At 44.4% G+C, this 21,315-nt stretch overlaps 1 protein-coding gene across 3 annotated transcripts in view; it reads left to right on the top strand.

Moving 5' to 3' along the window:
* Positions 1–20,995, top strand: part of LOC141089473 (uncharacterized) — a 444,347-nt gene extending 423,352 nt beyond the window's left edge. For all 3 annotated transcript variants that reach the window (XM_073575911.1, XM_073575913.1, XM_073575912.1), the window contains 2 exons: positions 19,585–19,659; positions 20,181–20,995. In XM_073575911.1, the coding sequence (XP_073432012.1) occupies positions 19,585–19,659; positions 20,181–20,404 (299 nt within the window). In that variant the 3' untranslated portion in view covers positions 20,405–20,995. The remainder of the gene's footprint in view (positions 1–19,584; positions 19,660–20,180) is intronic.
* Positions 20,996–21,315: the final 320 nt, after the last annotated feature.

Genomic DNA, 21,315 nt, shown 5'->3' with positions numbered 1-21,315 from the left:
CAGCGCTGGAGGTGATTAGGCTGCCTTTTAAGGCTACCTGCTAGCTGCATTGCTGTGTGCACACTGCTGTTCAAACTGCTTTTTTCAAAGCACTCCAAATTTTATTATCTTGTCCTGGTGAGTTACTGAGTGTTCATTTTTTCACACTCCGTCTAGCGATGTACGCTCCTCAAACACTACCGTGTACCGGTTGGTATCACGGACAAATAGAAGCTATCTGGGTGTGACACTGGAAGAAAAAGCCGAGGAGTTTGTCTGTTTTTCCAGACCTACACCTTAGAGTCGTGTCTGTTTTTCAAACAGTTTCATATATCTGCTGTTTGACAACGGTCAAAACTAGACAGAGACAGCGTGAGTCAGTCTGCATACAAATACACAGAGCTTGACAATTTTACATACACACAGCACAGCATTGTACACTCCTCACACGATACTGTGCACCACCTTCTAGCACGGACAAATAGAAGCTACCTGTGTGTGACTATGGAAAAAAAGCTGAGGCGTTTTTCCAGACCTACACCTTAGAGTGCTGTCCGTTTTTCAAAGTTTTGTAGATCTGCTGTTTGATCACGGTCAAAACTAGACAGATATAAAAAGAGAGAAGCCAGCGCTGCCGTTGGTCAGAACGCATAAATGAAGTGCGATGCACATATTGACATCTAACTGTAATCAAAATGAGACATTTGGCAAAATATTGATCAATGCATTGAGCCACCCCGCCGCGCCAAGGCAATCTCATGTGGGGGTCCTACTCTACATTTTTTATTACTCACTGTGCCATTACGGCCTCCTGAATATTTTAAAAGCAAGACCATATCTATTACAAATGTACCTGAAACATGTCTGAATCGCTCCCATGCAGCCAGATGAAACAAGTGCAGATAAAGGCCAACCAGGTCTGAACACAGACATCTCGGGTTAAACCTCCACACACTGCCCAACCAGCAGGTTGGCCTTTATCTGCACTTGTTTCATCTGGCTGCACAGGAGCGATTCAGACATGTTTCAGGTACATTTGCAATAGATATGGTCTTGCTTTTAAAATATTCAGGAGGCCGTAATGGCACAGTGAGTAATAAAAAATGTAGAGCAGGACCCCCCACATGAGATTGCCTTGGCGCGGCGGGGTGGCTCAATGTATTGATCAATATTTTGCCAAATATCTCATTTTGATTACAGTTAGATGTCAATAGGTGCATTGCACTTCATGTTATGCGTTCTGACCATCGGCAGCGCTGGCTTCTCTCTTTTTACATATGCATATTGCATTGTGGCTGACCACCACTGTTGCCGTGCGTGCTGGGTTATGTTCGCCATTTTTGCTGTATTCAATGTGATGGATCTAGGCTGTTGTGCACACACACATCAGCCCCGCCCTGCCCCAGGCTTTATAATTTGTACATCTGTGTCTGAGCCTGCATCGCCCTTCATGTGTGTTTGCTGGTTGGGCAGTGTGTGGAGGTTTAACCTGAGATGTCTGTGTTCAGACCTGGTTGGCCTTTATCTGCACTTGTTTCATCTGGCTGCACGGGAGCGATTCAGACATGTTTCAGGTACATTTGCAATAGATATGGTCTTGCTTTTAAAATATTCAGGAGGCTGTAATGGCACAGTGAGTAATAAAAAATGTAGAGTAGGACCCCCCACATGAGATTGCCTTGGCGCGGCCGGTGGCTCAATGTATTGATCAATATTTTGCCAAATGTCTCATTTTGATTGCAGTTAGATGTCAATATATGCATTGCACTTCATGTTATGCGTTCTGACCATCGGCAGCACTGGCTTCTCTATTTTTATAAAACTAGACAGAGACAGCGTGTGTCAGTCCGCATACAAATACACGGAGCTTGAGAATTGTACATACTCACACCATACGGCGTTGTACACTCCTCACACACTACCGTTTACCGTCTTCTAGCATGGGCAAATAGAAGCTACGGTACCTGTGTGTGACTCTGGAAAAAAAAGACGAGGAGATTTTCCGTTTTTCCAGACCTACCCCTTAGAGTACTGTCCGTTTTTCAAGCAGTTTCTTCATAGATCTGCTGCTTGATCACGATCAAAACTAGACAGAGACAGTGTGTGTCAGTCTATATACAAATACACAGAGCTTGACAATTTTACATACACACACCATACAGCGTTGTACGCTCCTCACACACTACCATACACCGCCTTCTAGCACGGACAAATAGAAGCTACCTGTGTGTGACTCTGGAAAAAAAGCAGAGGAGTTTTCCATTTTTACAGACCTACACCTTAGAGTCCTGTCCGTTTTTCAAACAGTTTCGTATATCTGTTGTTTGGTCACGGTCAAAACTAGACAGAGACAGCGTGTGTCAATCCATATACAAATATACAGAGCTTGACAATTTTACATACAAACATTGTATAGAGCTGTCCGATTCTCCAACAGTATTGTGTATCTGCCGTTCGCATTACAGTCACTTTTATACCTAGTCAGTGTGTTAATTTGTTTAATACACCTTACACAGCTGGATGCTGCTCATACAGTACCATCTCTCTTCTGGTATTTTTGGTACATTTTCCCAAACATGATGAAGTATGGTGGAAGAGGCCGTGGACGTGGGCAGGGGGGCGCAGCTGATACTGATGGTGATGGAGCATCGGATGGTTCTGGCGAAAGCACAATAGCAGCTAAGGCAGGAGGTGTTGAGCCTGCGTCATCCTCTGGCCCAAGAAGGCCTGTAAGGTTGCCTTTTCTTGGAGTAGGAAAACCGCTTTTAAAGCCGGAGCATCAGGAACAGGTTTTGGCGTACATTGCCGAAACAACCACCTCCTCTTCTAAACGGTCGAAACCTGCAAGCACAGAGTCGTCAGTGCAGGGTTCTGGTCATAAAAAAACCCTTTCCTTGTGTCCTTCACCCCCACCAAAAGTTAAAGATGCAGCAGCCCACACTTCAGATTACTCTATGGAGCTCTTTTCACATACCATGCCTGGGTTATCCAGTCAAATTCTGAATTCCCCAGTCCAAGATGAATCTGACATGGAGTGCACTGATGCACAGCCACTGCTAGATGATTCTGCTGGTACATTGACCCACAGCACTACATTGCCCTCGCAGTCTATTGAGCCTGAATCTGACCCTGATGAAACCCAGGTGCCCCTTCCCGCATGCTATACCACCTTACACGGTGACACAGAGGAAGGTAAAGAGGAAGGTGCAGATGACTTTGAAGAGGAGGTGATGGATGACCCAGTTCTGGACCCTGATTGGCATCCATTGGGGGAGTAGGGTGGTGCTGGCAATAGTTCAGATGAGAAGGATCTGCAGCAGGCATTAACATCGCAGCAGCGGTTGTCTAGCAGGCCTGTAGCTGTCCTAAAACGTGGAACAAAAACTAAGAGTTGCAATACAGCTTGACCAGACGGTCAACTTAGCACAGCGTGCAAGGCCAGAAAATGTTTACCATAGTAGGAAGAGTGCAGTGTGGCACTTCTTTTTTTATTCACATATAATATTATGTACTATGTGACTAATAATTGATATTGTACACTGTTTACCATATTTTTATTATAATTTTATTGCTGCACTACACTTTAAACCATATTCATATGATTAACTAAATATTTGATTAAATGTATTTTGTATGTATTTTTTGTAATCATGTGTATATATGTGGTTTACTGTACATATCTTTATATGCAAACTAGATTATGGCCCGATGCTATCGCATCGGGAGGATGCGATAGCATCACACCTCTTGCCATGTTAACCCTCAACACACACACTCCTCAACACACACTCCTCTCACCTTTCACCATCTCCACTCACTCTTTCACTCCACATACGACCCCTTCTCTCACTCCGTCTCTCATACTCACGCCGTCATCGCCGCTGCTCCACGATCCCCGACATCTTCTTCCGCCGGCGCCATCCTGGATCCAGACGTTGTCCTCGCCGGTGACATGTTCTTGCGGCGACGCCATCTTGAGTATCGTGAAATCCCGTGATAGTCAAGATAGCGTCGCCGGAAGAACATGTCGCCGGCATGGACGACTTCGGGATCCAAAATGGCGTCGGCGAAATCTTGCGAGTTTTCGCCGACGCCATTTTGGATCCCGACGTCGTCCTCGCCGGCGACATGTTCTTGCGGCGACGCCATCTTGACTATCGCGGGATTTCGCCGATCCAAAATGGCGTCGCCGCAAGAACATGTCGCCGGCGTGGACGACATAGGGATCTAAAATGGCGTCGGCGTAATCTCGCGAGATTTCGCCGATGCCATCTTTTTGGATCCCGAGTCGTCCACGCCAGCGACATGTTCTTGCGGCGACGCCATCTTGAATCTCACGGGATTTCACGAAATCCAAGATGGCGTCGCCGCAAGAACATGTCGGCGGCCTGGAGAACGTCTGGATCCAGGATCGCGGCGGCGGAGGAAGATGTCGGGGCAGCGACGATGACTGTGTGAGTATGAGAAACGGAGTGAGAGAAAGGAACGTATGTGGAGTGAAAGTGAGTGGACGTGAGTGGAGGTGAAAGGTGAGAGGAGTGTGTGTTGAGGCGGTGTGGTGTGTTGAGGGTTAACATGTGCGTGTGTGTGGTGACGTCACCGGTTACAACTGGACGGAAGTTGTTACAACCGGAAGCTGCTTAGGGCATTTATTATTATAAATGATGAGGAAGAAGCCGTCTGTTGTTGGCGGTGATGGCGTGTAGAGGCTTCTTCAGCCAATGTAAAAGATTTAGAGTTAGGGGATTCGTGTGTGAGACGACGGCGTTTATAAGCCTTAATCTTGTCAAGTCGATGTTGTTTTTCCTCAGGAGTCTCATTAGCACGGCGTTTTTTTGTCGTAGTGCTAAAGCTGCTTTCCTTTCACTGGCATTGGCATACTGTGCATCGGTATTGAATGGTGGTATTGATAGGGCAGAAACAGATTGCTGATTAGTTATGTCAGTGAACGGCATATGGAATGAAGTGTAGCAGTAAATTGTTCCACATGCTGATGTGGAAGCATCCTGTTGTGAGTCTAATAATAATGATGAGGAAGAGGCCGTCTGTTGTCGGCGGTGACGGCGTGCAGAGGCTTCTTCAGCCAATCTTATGGATTTAGAGTTAGGGGATTCGTGTGTGAGGCGACGGCGTTTATAAGCCTTAATCTTCTCAAGGCGATGGTGTTTTTCCTCAGGAGTCTCATTAGCACGGCGTTGTTTTTGTCGTAGTGCTAAAGCTGCTTTCCTTTCACTGGCATTGGCATGCTTTTTGTTATGACTCATGTTGGCACAGGTAAAGGAGTCTATTTGGCAGTTATCTGGCAGTGAAGAAGGCGTCCTGGAGTACTGTAGAGTAAACAGATACTAATTGACCCTGTAATTGCCCAGCAGTAGTTATGAAGTGGTAGTGGCAAATTGGCCCTGTAGTTAGACACCGGCAGAGGAGCAAGGCAGCAGTAGTTATGGCGATAGAGGCAAATTGGCCCTGTAATTAGACACCGGCAGAGGAGCAATGCAGCAGTAGTTATGGCAATCGAGGCAAATTGGCCCTGTAATTAGACACCGGCAGAGGACAAAGGCAGTAGTTATGGCGGTATAGGCAAATTGGTCCTGTAATTAGACACCGGCAGAGGAGCAAGGCAGCAGTAGTTATGGCGGTACAGGCAAATTGGTCCAGTAATTAGACACCGGCAGAGGAGCAAGGCAGCAGTAGTTATGGCGGTACAGGCAAATTGGCCCTGTAATTAGACACCGGCAGTAAACAGGCATAGGACCAAGGCAGCAGTAGTTATGGTGGTACGGGCAATGCCAAGCGTCCGCACAGCAAGTCGGCGTGAGGTAAATGACGCAATTTCACGAATGCAAGATGGCGTCGGCGAAATCTCGCGAGATTTCGCCGACGTCGTTAACACCTCTTGCCATGTTAACACTCAACACACCACACCGCCTCAACACACACTCCTCTCAACTTTCACCTCCACTCATGTCCACTCACTCTTTCACTCCACATACGTTCCTTTCTCTCACTCAGTTTCTCATACTCACACCGTCATCGTCGCTGCCCCGACATCTTCCTCCGCCGCCGCGATCCAGGATCCAGACGTTGTCCAGGCCGCCGACATGTTCTTGCGGGACGCCATCTTGGATTTCATGAAATCCCGCGATATTCAAGATAGCGTCGCCGCAACAACATGTCGCTGGCGTGGACGACATCGGGATCCAAAAAGATGGCGTCGGCGAAATCTCGCGAGATTACGCCGACGCCATTTTGGATCCCGATGTCGCCCACGCCAGCGACATATTCTTGCGGGACGCCATCTTGGATGTCGTGAAGTCCCGCGATATTCAAGATGGCGTCGCCGCAACAACATGTCGCTGGCATGGGCGACATTGGGATCCAAAATGGCGTCGGCGTAATCTCGCGAGATTTCGCCGACGCCATCTTTTTGGATCCCGATGTCGTCCACGCCAGCGACATATTGTTGCGGTGACGCCATCTTGAATCTCGCGGGACTTCACGACATCCAAGATGGCGTCCCGCAAGAACATGTCGGCGGCCTGGAGAACGTCTGGATCCTGGATCGCGGCGGCGGAGGAAGATGTCGGGGCAGCGACGATGACGGTGTGAGTATGAGAAACGGAGTGAGCGAAAGGAACGTATGTGGAGTGAAAGAGTGAGTGGACATGAGTGGAGGTGAAAGGTGAGAGGAGTGTGTGTTGAGGCGGTGTGGTGTGTTGAGGGTTAACATGTGCGTGTGTGTGTGGTGACGTCACCGGTTACAACTGGACGGAAGTTGTTACAACCGGAAGCTGGTTAGGGCATTTATTATTATAGATGTTGCCTGTTATATTTTAACCATATATGTATTGCAGGCACAATGTATATCTTACACGCACTGTATTTTTTGTTTATATATGCACAACTGGGTATCGCTTTATATTGCACAGTTTTTATTTGCACCATTATAATAATTTTTGTCATCTTTTAATCATATTATTCATTTAGGCACACATTTGTCATTTTTTATGCGTATATATATATATATATATATATATATATATATATTTATTTTTGATGGTCTGTGACCTAAGTTACATATAATCCGGTGTGAGCATGCGGGCCTGCTTCCTCCTCTCGCACATCCCTCGGCGCGTCTCCCTGGTGATGCTGTGGTCTGTTTCCTGGATCGCGCTCACGTGTTACGTTGGCGTGGCTTCGAGTCACGTGACCGCTGTGTCTCCGTGACGCTCTGATGGATGGTGGGCGATGGGGTTACAGCGGGTATCCGCATGCGCCGTTCAATACCGGCGCACTTGTGAGCCATTTGGTTCTATATACTCAGGTGGATGGGGGCATTTAGGTCATATTGTGTGTCAGCATGTGCTGTTCATTATTAGGCGCACTTGTGAGTCATCTGGCCCTGCATAGCTATTGAACACACTCATAAATAAATAGTGGCTACATCAGCATTATAGACACTCCCCTGGAAGAAGGCTATAAATGCTGAAACGTATATAGGGACTCGGACCTCTGACGTTGCTGCACATTGCACTTTGTAGGTATAGATTTAACTATTTGCGTGTTTGCACATTCTTCATGTGAATTGCACATTTTTTTACTTGCACTGAGCGTTTGTTTTTTTTGCTTCCAATCAAGTTTAGTATCATGGCTTTTGAATTAATTTCACTTTCACATGTTATTTACTAGTCTTATTTACTTGTGCTTGATATCTATTTGCAGCGCCACTTTGTGGCTAACTTTAGTATTTATTGTATTAATTTTTATATATATGAAAGAAATTTTTGGCTTCAATAAAGATATATATTTTTAACAATTATTTTGGTTTTTTTACATCGTATCTTTTATATGCTTACATAGTAGGAAGAGTGCAGTGTGGCACTTCTTTGTCCAAAATCCTACTGATGAGGCAAAGGTTACCTGTAAGCAGTGCGGAAGGACCTTTAGCCGAGGTAAACAACTCAGAAATTTGAATACTAGTTGCATGCTTAGACATTTAATCAACATGCACTTGCAAGCGTGGACGGACTACAAAACCTCAGGTAGCACATATGCACCTGCTCTGACTGAAGGTAGCCAACAATGCTCCATCGCTACCCCCACTGTAAGATGACCGCCACCATTAAGCACACCACCAGCACTAAATGTGGAGGTGTCGGCACAAGGCCAAAGCACTCAGGGAATCACAATGGTTTTGCAACACAGCACTGAATCTAGGCCATCACCACCAATACCATCATCAACGCCCTCTCACTCCATCCGGTCCTCCGCTACTTCCCCCATATGCAGCTCTCCAGTCCAGCTCACCCTACCAGACACTCTGAGTAGGACAAGAAAGTACTCATCCTCTCATCCGCATACACTGTGTTTGAACGCCTACATTGCCACACTAATCTCATTAGAGATGATGCCCTACCGTTTGGTTGAAAGCGGAGCTTTCCGCGACCTCATGGCCTACGCTGTCCCACGCTATGACCTACCCAGTCCACACTTATTTTCTCGAAAAGCCATCCCTGCCCTCCACCGGCATGTGAAAGACAGCATTGTCCATGCACTAAAACAGTCAGTGAGAGGAAAGGTGCACCTCACAACAGATGCATGGACCAGTAGGCATGGCCAGGGCCGTTACGTGTCCATCACTGCGCAATGGGCTAATGTGGTGGATGCAGGCTCCACTGGGGACAGCAGCGGTGGAACAGTGCTGCCTTGCCCACGGTATAGGAAACAGTTGGCTGTAGGCTTTCAATCCTCCTCGTCTATCAGCGAAAGCTCGTCCACAGAGCGCAGTCGCATGAGCACTACATCCGCAGCTGGCAGTGTTGCACACGAGGTTCTCCACTATCGAACAGCTAGTGGTAAGCATCAGCAGGCTGTGCTAAAGATGTCTTTGGGCGACAAGTGACACACCACGGAGGTACTGGCCGACTACTTGCAGCGACAAACTGAGTCATGGCTGGGCAGTCTACATCTTGAGGCAGGCAAGTGATAACGGCCGTAATTTTGAGGCAGCCATAGTCCATGCAAAACTCACACACATACCTTGCCTGGCTCACACTTTGAACCTGGTGGTTCAGTGCTTCCTTAATAATTAACTGGAGTTAACATTCCTGCTCCACAAGGTACGAAGACTGTGCTCGCACATCCGTCGCTCGGCCATACACTCCAGTCGTATGCAGAAGCTGAAGCGATTGCTCCACCTCCCCAAGCACGCCTAATCATAGACATTGCAACAAGGTGGAACTCCACCCTGCACATGGTTGAGAGGCTGTGCGAACAGAGGCAGACTGTAATGCATTTGTGGGAGGATACACGGGCAGGCAGTTTGAGGGAAGACTGTTATGAATGGGTCACCGAGGAGGAAAAAACCTAAACATGCTTAGCCCAGAAAAATGAGAGGTTGGTAACTATGCAGATTGCAGATCCCTGATCCTACCACAACAACTAGCAGTAGCTGTGGAGAGTGCCTACGATGAACCTAGATGCCTCGTCATGGCCGGAGGACTAAATAAGCCTAAAGCAAGAAAAGGGAAAACTAACTGCCCCAGAGCAGACCCCAAAGGAATAGACAGCTCCCACACATGTATTGACGGTGAAACAAGATGAAAACACAAACACAGGTAGGAAAATAGGCTGAGCAAACGATGGGGCCCAAACTAACTAAAGAGGATAGGAAAGGAAAGACACTGTCTGCAATCTGCCCAAAACCCTACAAAATAATGTCCAACACTTCTGATAGCAAAATTAACCCTGAAGTCACTAGACTTCTCCCACTATATTAGCACTCTGAAATATTCTGAGACAGAGCAAAAAGAGGCCAATCTAATAAGGGACAAAAAGCAAATTGGCAAATACAGATAAATAAGAGTGGAAATTCAGCACAGCCCAAGCCGGGGCGGCTGACCACACAAAAAACTGAATAGAACAACAAAATCAAGTGTGTACATTAGCAGAGAACTTAGCTTGAGCTGACTGGAACAGAGTTGAGAACCAAGACCTGACAAGCAGAAGGAATCACCAGCAACTGAATAGGGTGTCAGCTGTCTTAAATCCAATCTGAGCCTCCTGAGATCCAATCGCCATCCTCATTCTCAGGTGGCAAATCTCCACCGATCAAATCAGCCTTACCACCTCCTGTGACCACCAGAGGGAGTCTGGAAGGAGAACTCACAACTGGTGAACCAGAGAATGAACTCACAACAGAAGACATGGAATTGTCGGGTGTGCAGTGGTCAAAGCTGAAAGACCTCTGTAAAGTCCTTCAGTGTTTTGTGGAATGCACACGGCTGGTAAGCGCAGATGACTCCATCATAAGCATGAACATCCTACTTATGCGACTACTCATGCAAGTTTGACGCACATTAAGGATCAGGCATCTGCATCGGAGGAGGAGGAGGAAAGCCTTGATGACAGTCAGCCATTGTCTGGCCAGGGAACTGTCCTGCACGAGGTGGAGGAAGAAGTTGAGGAGGATGAGGAGGATGATTATTTTGGGCAGGGGGATGCTTAGGGGGCAAGAGAAAATGTTGGCATTCCAAGGTCATGTACAATGTTTGTGCGTGACTGTATTGATGTGGATTTGCCAGATAGTGCTCCTCCACCCACCACTGACAGTGCATCATTGACACCTGGAACATTGGCCCACATGTGCGATTATGCCTTGCGGATGCTAAAAAGGGACCCCCGCATTGCCAAAATGATGAGGGATGACGACTACTGGCTGGCCAGCATCCTCGATCCACGCTCCAAAGGCAAATTACACAACATCATGCCACAGGAGAACCTAGAGATAATATTGGCAAACAAGCAACTCTGGTAAACCGCTTGTTTGAGGCTTTCCCAGCACACAGCAGCAGTGCTTGTTCTCCCACAAGCCGTAGTGGGCGCAATGGAAGAGGTGTTAGTGGTGCACACAGCAGAAGTGGCGTTGGAGATGGGTTTAATGACCATGTTGTGGAATGATTTCTCAAGTACCGCTCACGCGACTGCTAGAAAAAAGGACCCGTCTGTTGACTCAAAATGTTGATGATCTAACCTTCATTAAAATGAACCATGCATGGGTTTCAAAGTATTTTGTCCCACCTTCCCCTGATGACACATAGGTTACCAGAAAAGTGCCTCAGTTTTTTCCTCCTCTTCCTCGGACTTACCCAATTACGCCATTTGCAGCTGCTGAATGTCCAGCCTACACATCAATATATGCCAATTTTTAAACCTCCCTAAGTGAACTGCCCACCCCTCCCCCAACGGCTGGGGTCAAGACCTGGAACACTCGGGCAAGTGCCGTTGCTCTGAACAGGTGGATGGGCCCACTGATGGCCGACGGCAATGGCACAGGGCCCCTCATAGTACAATACAGTGTCTCAGACTGTGGGAGGGCCCACTCGCCGTCAGACACACCAGCGTACTATGAGGGGCCCTGTGCCAGTACCATCGACCACGATTGTGCCCCCACTGCTTGGTCATGGCCACAGCACTTGCAAGTTGCAATACTTACCTCTCCCTGCTCCACCGCTGTGTAGTCTTGGCAGTTAAATCCTTCACAGGGACAACCACTAGAAATTTGGTATATTGATCAATGATGGTAAAGATGTAGCTATGGCCTGTCCTGCTGGCCTCTACCTTCAGATGATCAATGGCTACCATTTGAAATGGACGTCAACTTACAAGCGGATGCAGTGGTGGTTTATGATCACCTTTCACAGTTGTGATAGTCACAGACGTGTGACACTCCTGCCACCATTTTTCAATGTCTCCTCTCATGACAATCCAATAGAATCGCCTATGGCCTGTAGCTTCTGTCTTTTGCACTCCAAAATGACCAGACACATCATGATAGGCAGTGAGGACCATGGGTAAATTTCTCCTGTGAACACAATTTGATGGAGACGAGTAACGGTGATGTGATCCATGCTACTGCGATAAAGCAATCCTTTCTTCACAACAAACCTTTTTCGCTTTCTCCGCAGACACAGTAATTGAGGGTCTGCATCGCCTCTGCAACATCTACCGGGTGGTTTTCCTGCAATGAGTAATTCCAAAATTTCTGCTAACACTTGACTTTGTATCCATGTAGTTTCCAGTAGCGGAGATTCTGAACTGGCTTATTGAGATTGAAATACATGCAAAGGTTTAAAAGTACCACAACACTGTATACTGGTGTACGCTTTGAATACCTTTCCCTTTTTCTACTTTTTTAATTCTGATGTAATACCTAGAGAGCCTGTGAGTGTCTGTGTCTGACTCCGGAAGTATAGACAGGAATTTAACCCTAGACTGGACACACCTGGTATGTGCTGATTAGAGTTGAGCGATACCGTCCGATACTTCAAAGTATCGTATCGGATGGTATCGGCCGATCTTTAAAAAAAGTATCGGTATCGCCGATTCCGATACCGGAAGTCCCATTCAAGTCTATGGGACTTCCGGTATCGGAATAAGAAAAACCCTTTCCTGCCCTTGTACAACCTCTCTGGGGTCTGTACGGGCCTTTCGGGGGGCTGTGCCGGCCTGCCAGGGGGTCTGTGCAGGCTCCGGTGGTCTGTGCCGGCCTGCCGGTGGTCTGTGCAGGCTCCGGGGGGCTGTGCCGGCCTGCCGGGGGGCTGTGCCGGCCTGCCGGGGGGCTGTGCAGGCTCCGGGGGGCTGTGCCGGCCTGCCGGGGGGCTGTGCCGGCCTGCCGGGGGGCTGTGCCGGCCTGCCGGTGGTCTGTGCAGGCTCCGGGGGTCTGTGCAGGCATCGTCCGATGGGACTACAAGTCCCATCGGGCGATGCCTGCTACCATGACAGTGATTGACACATTAGCCAATGATGGGACAGTAGTAGTCCCATCATCCGGCTAATGTGTTAAATGTAAAAAAAAAAAAAAAAATTACATGCTACATACATACAACATGCATACTACATACATGCTACATTCATACTACATACTACATACATGCTACATTCATACTACATAAATACTACATGCAACATACATACTACATATATACTACATGCATGCTACATACATACTACATGCTACATACATACCACATATATACTACATACATACTACATGCATGCTACATGCATGCTACATACATAACACATATATACTACATGCATGCTACATACATACTACATGCTACATACATACTACATATATACTACATGCATGCTACATACATACTACATGCTACATACATACTACATATATACTACATACATACTACATACATACTACATGCATGCTACATGCATGCTACATACATACCACATACATAACACATATATACTACATGCATGCTACATACATACCATATACATACTACATGCATGCTACATATATACTACATGCTACATACTACATACATACTACATACATACTACATGCATGCTACATGCATGCTACATACATACCACATACATAACACATATATACTACATGCATGCTACATACATACTACATGCTACATACATACCATATACATACTACATGCATGCTACATACATACTACATGCATGCTACATACATACTACATGCTACATACATACTACATATATACTACATGCATGCTACATACATACTACATGCTACATACATACTACATATATACTACATGCATGCTACATACTACATGCTACATACATACTACATATATACTACATGCATGCTACATACATACTACATGCATGCTACATACATACTACATGCTACATACATACCACATACATACTACATATATACTACATGCATGCTACATACATACTGCATGCTACATGCATGCTACATACATACTACATGCTACATACATACTACATACATACTACATATATACTACATGCATGCTACATACATACTGCATGCTACATACATACTACATACATACTACATATATACTACATGCATGCTACATACATACTACATGCTACATGCATGCTACATACATACTTCATACATACTACATGCTACATACATACCACATATATACTACATACATACAATACATTCATACAATACATACATAGACATACAGTACATATAACATAGAGTAACATACTTACCAATACTTGTCACATTGTTCCCCGAAGCCATTGTCTTTTCCGGAATAAATATTAACATAACAAACCACAAAAATACTCACCCACGATCTGAAGCAGTCCACGAGTGTGTCCCACGACGATCTTGGGTAGAGAACTGCAGCATCAGCTGTTGCTGCCGTTCTCTACGGGCTGCAGGAATCCAATGATGGAAGGTAGGTATCCTTCCGCACTGTATTCCTCCGCCACTTAAAAAAAAAAAAAAGTCCCTAGTCTCACTTTATGCCATTGCTGTGTGGGAATTTCCCACGCAGCAATGGCATAAAGTGAGACTAGGGACTTTTTTTTTTTTAAGTGGCGGAGGAATACAGTGCGGAAGGATACCTACCTTCCGTCATTGGATTCCTGCAGCCCGTAGAGAACGGCAGCATCATCTGATGCTGCCGTTCTCTACCCAAGATCGTCGTGGGACACACTCGTGGACTGCTTCGGATCGTGGGTGAGTATTTTTGTGGTTTGTTATGTTAATATTTATTCCGGAAAAGACAATGGCTTCGGGGAACAATGTGACAAGTATTGGTAAGTATGTTACTCTATGTTATATGTACTGTATGTCTATGTATGTATTGTATGAATGTATTGTATGTATGTAGTATATATGTGGTATGTATGTAGCATGTAGTATGTATGTAGTATGTATGTAGCATGCATGTAGCATGTAGTATGTATGTAGCATGCATGTAGTATATATGTAGCATGCATGTAGTATATATGTAGCATGTATGTAGTATGTATGTGGTATGTATGTAGCATGTAGTATGTATGTAGCATGCATGTAGTATATATGTAGTATGTATGTAGCATGTAGTATGTATGTAGTATGTATGTAGTATGTATGTGGTATGTATGTGGCATGTAGTATGTATGTAGCATGCATGTAGTATGTATGTAGCATGCATGTAGTATGTATGTAGCATGCATGTAGTATGTATGTAGCATGCATGTAGTATGTATGTAGTATGTATGTAGTATGTAGCATGTATGTAGTATGCATGTAGTATGTAGCATGCATGTAGTATGTATGTAGCATGCATGTAGTATATATGTAGTATGTATGTAGTATGTATGTGGTATGTATGTAGCATGTAGTATGTATGTAGCATGCATGTAGTATGTATGTAGCATGCATGTAGTATGTATGTAGCATGCATGTAGTATGTATGTAGTATGTATGTAGTATATATGTAGTATGTATGTAGTATATATGTAGTATGTATGTAGCATGCATGTAGTATATATGTAGCATGCATGTAGTATGTATGTAGTATGTATGTAGTATGTAGTATGTATCTAGTATGTAGCATGTATGTAGTATGTAGCATGCATGTAGTATGTATGTAGCATGCATGTAGTATATATGTAGTATGTATGTAGTATGTATGTGGTATGTATGTAGCATGTAGTATGCATGTAGCATGCATGTAGCATGCATGTAGCATGCATGTAGTATGTATGTAGTATGTATGTAGTATGTATGTAGTATGTATGTAGTATATATGTAGTATGTATGTAGTATGTATGTAGTATATATGTAGTATGTATGTAGTATGTATGTAGCATGCATGTAGTATGTATGTAGCATGTAGTATGTATGTAGCATGCATGTAGTATGTATGTAGCATGTATGTAGTATGTATGTAGTATATATGTAGTATGTATGTAGCATGTAGTATGCATGTAGTATGTATGTAGTACACAGACCACCGGCAGGCCGGCACAGCCCCCCGGCAGGCCGGTACAGACCCCCACAGGGTGCACAGACCACCGGCAGGCCGGCACAGCCCCCCGGCAGGCCGGTACAGACCCCGGGCAGTCCACACAACCCCCCGGCAGGCCGGCACAGCCCCCCGGCAGGCCGGCAGAGACCCCCGGAAGGCCCGAAATGACGGCGCATCATGATGCGCACACACCGCGCATCATGATGACGTCAGTCTGTCAATCAACTTTAAACTTCCGATTCCGATGCCGAATTCCGATATTGAAAAAATATCGGAAGTCGGTATCGGAATTCCGATACAGCAAGTATCGGCCGATACCCGATACTTGCGGTATCGGAATGCTCAACACTAGTGCTGATACAGTATCTTGTTTCAAAAATTTGTATTAAGGTATCATCTGTAGGATAACCAACTGTGGGGGGACCCTCTTCTTGCTGCAGACAAACATGAGACTGAGACAGTTTGCATTGAACAGGTCCGTTTTTAGTGCCCATCCTTCTGTCGACAACAGCAATCCACTACAGCTGTTTCACATTTCTCTGTACACAGGCCCCGGTACCTTCACTTCCTTTGTAACTATAATCATGGTGTCCTCTGTGGCTCTTACACTGTGGCTGGCCTAGGCCCAACGACCACAGCGCTGCACCAGTCTGAGCACACCGTCCGTATGATAGCCCCCAGGTTGTCTTCATCTGCGGCTACCATCCTCTGGGCCACCCCCCGTGACCGAGTCAACTGTCAGTCCTCTCTGGAGCCTTTCCACGGTCTCTATTTCCTCAGCAGAACTTCCTCTTTACCGTGCTCCCTTCGCTGACTGAGTCTTCCAGAACCTTCCCTCAGCCTTTTATACTTCCAGTTCTGGTAACTCCGCCCACCATCACCTAACAATTTCTCTGACCAATGGCAGTTATTCAGTCCCACTCCTTCACTCTCCACTGCCCTCCAATGGGCAAGCTAAAACACTGCACCCTTTCTCTTTATCTTAGCGGTTTCACACCTACACTTCGCTACACCTCTGCTTCTCACTACAGGCTGGTTTGTCTGTTAGTCCACCTTCCCTATATCATCCATAGTGAGTGAGCATGTGTGGGTTATGTCTTCTATATATACGATGAATCGGAGAATCAAATTTTTACACTATACTCGATACAGCTTGTATCTTGTTATACAGTACCTTTGTTCGACATTTTGCATTACGGTCAAATCCATACTGTGTAAGTGTCTGAGAGTGACTACGGGACTATTTATACTGAGATTTCAATTGTACCCTAAAAAATATATACTTGCTATCTTACTATCCAGGAACTTTTCTACAACATTTTTTATTATGGTCAAAACCCAACTGAGTGAGCGTCTGAGGGTGACTACGGAAATATATACCAATATTTTCAATTTGGCCAACACTGTATACAGCAGAACACTTCTGATACAGTAACCTTTTTAGCTATTTAGATTCAGGTGTAATCCATAATGAGCCTGTAAATGTCTGTCTGTTACTTCGGCATTATATTTGGAACTTTAAGATTACCCCAACACTGTATACAGCTGTACGCTTGTGTTGCATAACCCATTTACAGCTTTTCATATTCTTGTGTAATCCATACTGGGCCTGAGAGCGTTTGTGTCTGCCTCCTGAAATGTATATGGAGAATCAGAATGTTTACACTATACTATATATACCTTGTATCTGATGATACTGTACCCTTTTTAAACTTATTTTATTGGGTAATCCATACTGAGCCTGTGAGCATCTGTGTATGCCTCATGAAATATATACAGAGATTTACTGTTATCCATAGACTGTATAGAGCTGTACGCTTCTGATACAGTACCATATATCTGCTTGTATATTGGGTCCATTTTCCAAAACATGAGGAAGTATGATGGAAGAGGATGCGGACGTGGGCGTGGAGGGCCACCTGGTACTGATGGTGGTGGTGGTGCATCTGCTGGTAGTGTCAAAAACACAATAGCAGCTAAGGCAGGAGGTGTTGAGCCAGCGTCATGGTGTAGCTCTGGAAGGCCTGTAAGGCTCCCTTTTCTGGGAGTAGGTAGACTGCTTTTAAAGCCAGAGTATCAGGAACTGTTTGTGGCTTACATTGCTGAAACAGCCTCCAGCTCTATCGCCTCCTCTTCTAAAGTTGTAAAAAATGCAAGCACTGAGTCGTAACTGCAGGCTTCAGGTCAGGAGGAACCCCTTTCCTTGTGTCCTTCACCCACACCAAAAGTGAAAGATGTGGAAGCACACACCTCAGATTACTCCATGGAGCTCTTTTCAGATACAGTGCCTGGGTTAATTAAAAATAGTGTCCATCATGTACTTGAGCATTGTAAATGGGGCAGATCAAACACTGGAGCAGCATCTAAGGGGCACATTATACACTGGAGCATTACAAATGGGGCCCATTATATATGGAGCATTATTAGGGCCCATCATACACTGGAGCATCATCCATGAGGCCCATCATGTACTGGAGCATTTTAAATGGGGCAGATCAGACACTGGAGCATCATCCATGAGGCCCATCATGTACTGGAGCAATGTAAATGGGGAAGATCAGACACTGGAGCAGCATCTAAGGGGCCCATTATACACTGGAGCATTACAATTGGGGCTCATTATATATGGAGCATTATGTGGAGCTCATCAGATACTGTATGGAACATTATATGTGACTAATTATTTGTTAAGGTGAAATATATGGGGCTCATTATTCTGTATGGCGAACAACGTGGTGGCCATAACACTGTATGGAGTAATATACTGTCCTGTTTTTGAGCTATTGTACAATTTAAAATAGATCAGTCATGTCATGTAAGCAGTGAAGTATGTGTCATTGTACTATACCTATATTTCTGTGGCGTATCGGAGCATCATGAGTTGTGGTATGTGTTAAAGGGGTGCACTGACACTCTTTGGCCCAGGACGCACGAAAACCTGGAGCCAGCCCAACCCCCCCACAACTTTAGCCAAATAACCCCCAGTTTTCAATGCGTAACTATTATTAGGAAGTAAATTAAGGTTGACAAGCTTCAGTTATAAGAATTGATGTTTTTGGCATTGAAATGGGCACTGTAGGTGTGCTTACTGTCTTCCACTCCTTGCCGACTTTGCTTCCCCATTGACTTGCATTGGGTTTCGTGTTTCAGTCGGCCTCCGACTTTTCCCTATAGTCGGCCGATTTCATTGGACCCGACTTTTGTGAAAGTCTGGTTTCATGAAACCCGACTCGACCCAAAAAAAGGCAAAGTCGCTCATCTCTATTCAACAGTAAGGTATTTTATTTTTTGTTTAACATCCTTTGTTTTCTATGTTCTGGGATCTGGAGAGACACCAGAACATCATAATGAATATTCATTTTGCAGAGAATAACTTCTCTACAAATTTGAATTTCACTGTAAAATCTGCACGATTTTGAAAATTAGAAGTTGACCATATCTGCTCATCTCTAGTCTTGGGTCCCTGTTGCTATATACTTTCTTGTTGCTAAAACACATCTAAAATGAAGGAGATTTTAAAAATAGTCTTAATTTACAAAACACTATCATTTTTAATTTGTATTTTATTTTCCATCTGTCAAAACGTGCTCACGGTCGTTATTTAGAAAAGTTGCCTCATTGTCTATTTTAGATGAATAGTTGCACTCGTTGACATAACATTTAAACCATGTGTTTTAAAGCAGCAATAGGATTTTGTAAAAAAAAATATGAATGGCTGAATAACCAAAAGAGAAAGAAATTGTCTTTTGAGGTAAACCATGTTCTAGATGATTTAATTTTACAAAACAATATTTTTGCATTACTTTCTTAGCACCATCAGTAATGGATACCAGCAGTGATAAAGACTATTCGGATTCCACCTCTTCTGCATCAGCATCTCAACCAGGTTACATATATTTATAGTTTTATTTAACACTTATTGAAGGAAAATGGGTTTTTCATAGAAAAATTAAAAACTTTTTCAACCTTGGGGTTCTGTTCATAGTTTTCTCTGCATAAGAGCTTGTGCACATGAGCAATTGTATTGTACAAGTGCAATCCATGGTTTTCATGCATAGCACTCGTACCCATGTTATTCTATGGGTTGTTCACATGTCCAATTTTTTTCCTGATCCATGAGAAAATTGTTGACGTGTCCAATTTTGATATGAATACCTGATCAAAATCGGTAATGCAAATCTTTGGGTCCATGGAAATCATTGGATTGCACTTGGATGACACGCAAGTACTTTCCAATATTCACAAACTGACATAATGGAGAAGATGGAGAATTTTTTTTCTGTCCACTTGTGTTAAACTGAAGCACTGTGTTTACTGCTATAAATTATGCTTTTACTTTGTTTTTTTTTTGCTTGTCAGCATTTTTATATTAATTATATTTACATATTTAAAAATTCTTATTTGCAGGTCTAATGAACTCGAAAATATTCCAGACAAGTTTATCACCAATAAAAAAGGCAAAACTCAATTCAGGAAAAGGTACATCTGTAAATGAATATAACTACTCAAAGGATGATGGCATAGAAGGTGTTCATCCTCCTCATAGGAAAATATACCAAAATAAAGAAAATGCTTCAATACCTGCATCCTCAGAAGTGTTGGGAGAAACTTTCTGCTCATCACCTTCATAGGCACTTTAGTTGTTGTTTCCAAGAGATAATCTTAAAGAAAATCTGTCACTAGGACCAGCCTTCCTAAGCTGTCTATATGGGCATTTAGGTCATAGGAAGCTGGAAACAATGATACCTTCATATCTGTGATCCAATGTCTTATTCCAGAGAAATCCACATTTTTCTTATATGTAAAAGAGCTGTTCCAGGATAAGGATTGGACATTGATCTTGAATGATAAATCTGTGCCTTCATAGCTTATTTTACATGAACGGGGTTTTTCCAGTGTGAGACATGTAACTATCATAGTACAGTAGAACTTAAGTTTGTCTTATAACAAGCACATTAGCAGCTGCAGCTCTCACAGCTCTGCTATATTGCAACAGTATTGAGTACTGAGAGGATATCTGAAGATGTGTCAGTTATAATCACACACAGCTCTGCAGTGAGATCAGGAGAGCAGAGAACGGCCATTACACATCACATTGGTAACTGCCCCTTCACTTATAATAATCTCTGAAGGCAGATTCTCATGCAGGTCAGTGTCCGGCCCATATATCCTAACAATTCATTTACATATATGCAAAATGTTGATTTCTCTGGAAAAAGACAATGGATTACAGATATCAAGGTATCATTTTACTCTGCATCCCATGTTCTTCATGCTCCTATAGACAGTATAGGAGGGTTGATCCTACTGACATATTCCCTCTAAGGCCGGCATCACACATGCAAGGAATACGGCCGATTCTCGCATGTTAGTACCCAGCACTGCCGCCGGCACTTGGATTAGAGAGTGCAGCCGCATAGCAATACGTGGAGCCACACGCTCCGCTCCTAAGTGCTGGCAGCAGTGCCGGGTATTAACATGCGACACTCAGCCGTATTCCTCACATGTGTGATCCTGGCCTAAATGTGTATCTTATAGTACA

The sequence above is a fragment of the Dendrobates tinctorius genome, unplaced genomic scaffold, assembly GCF_039654945.1.
Source record: "Dendrobates tinctorius isolate UK_male_01 unplaced genomic scaffold, ASM3965494v1 ptg000046l, whole genome shotgun sequence".
Classification (NCBI taxonomy): Eukaryota; Metazoa; Chordata; class Amphibia; order Anura; family Dendrobatidae; genus Dendrobates; species Dendrobates tinctorius.
Note: the sequence above shows the minus strand (reverse complement) of the source record. Positions and strands in the feature narration are given on the sequence as shown.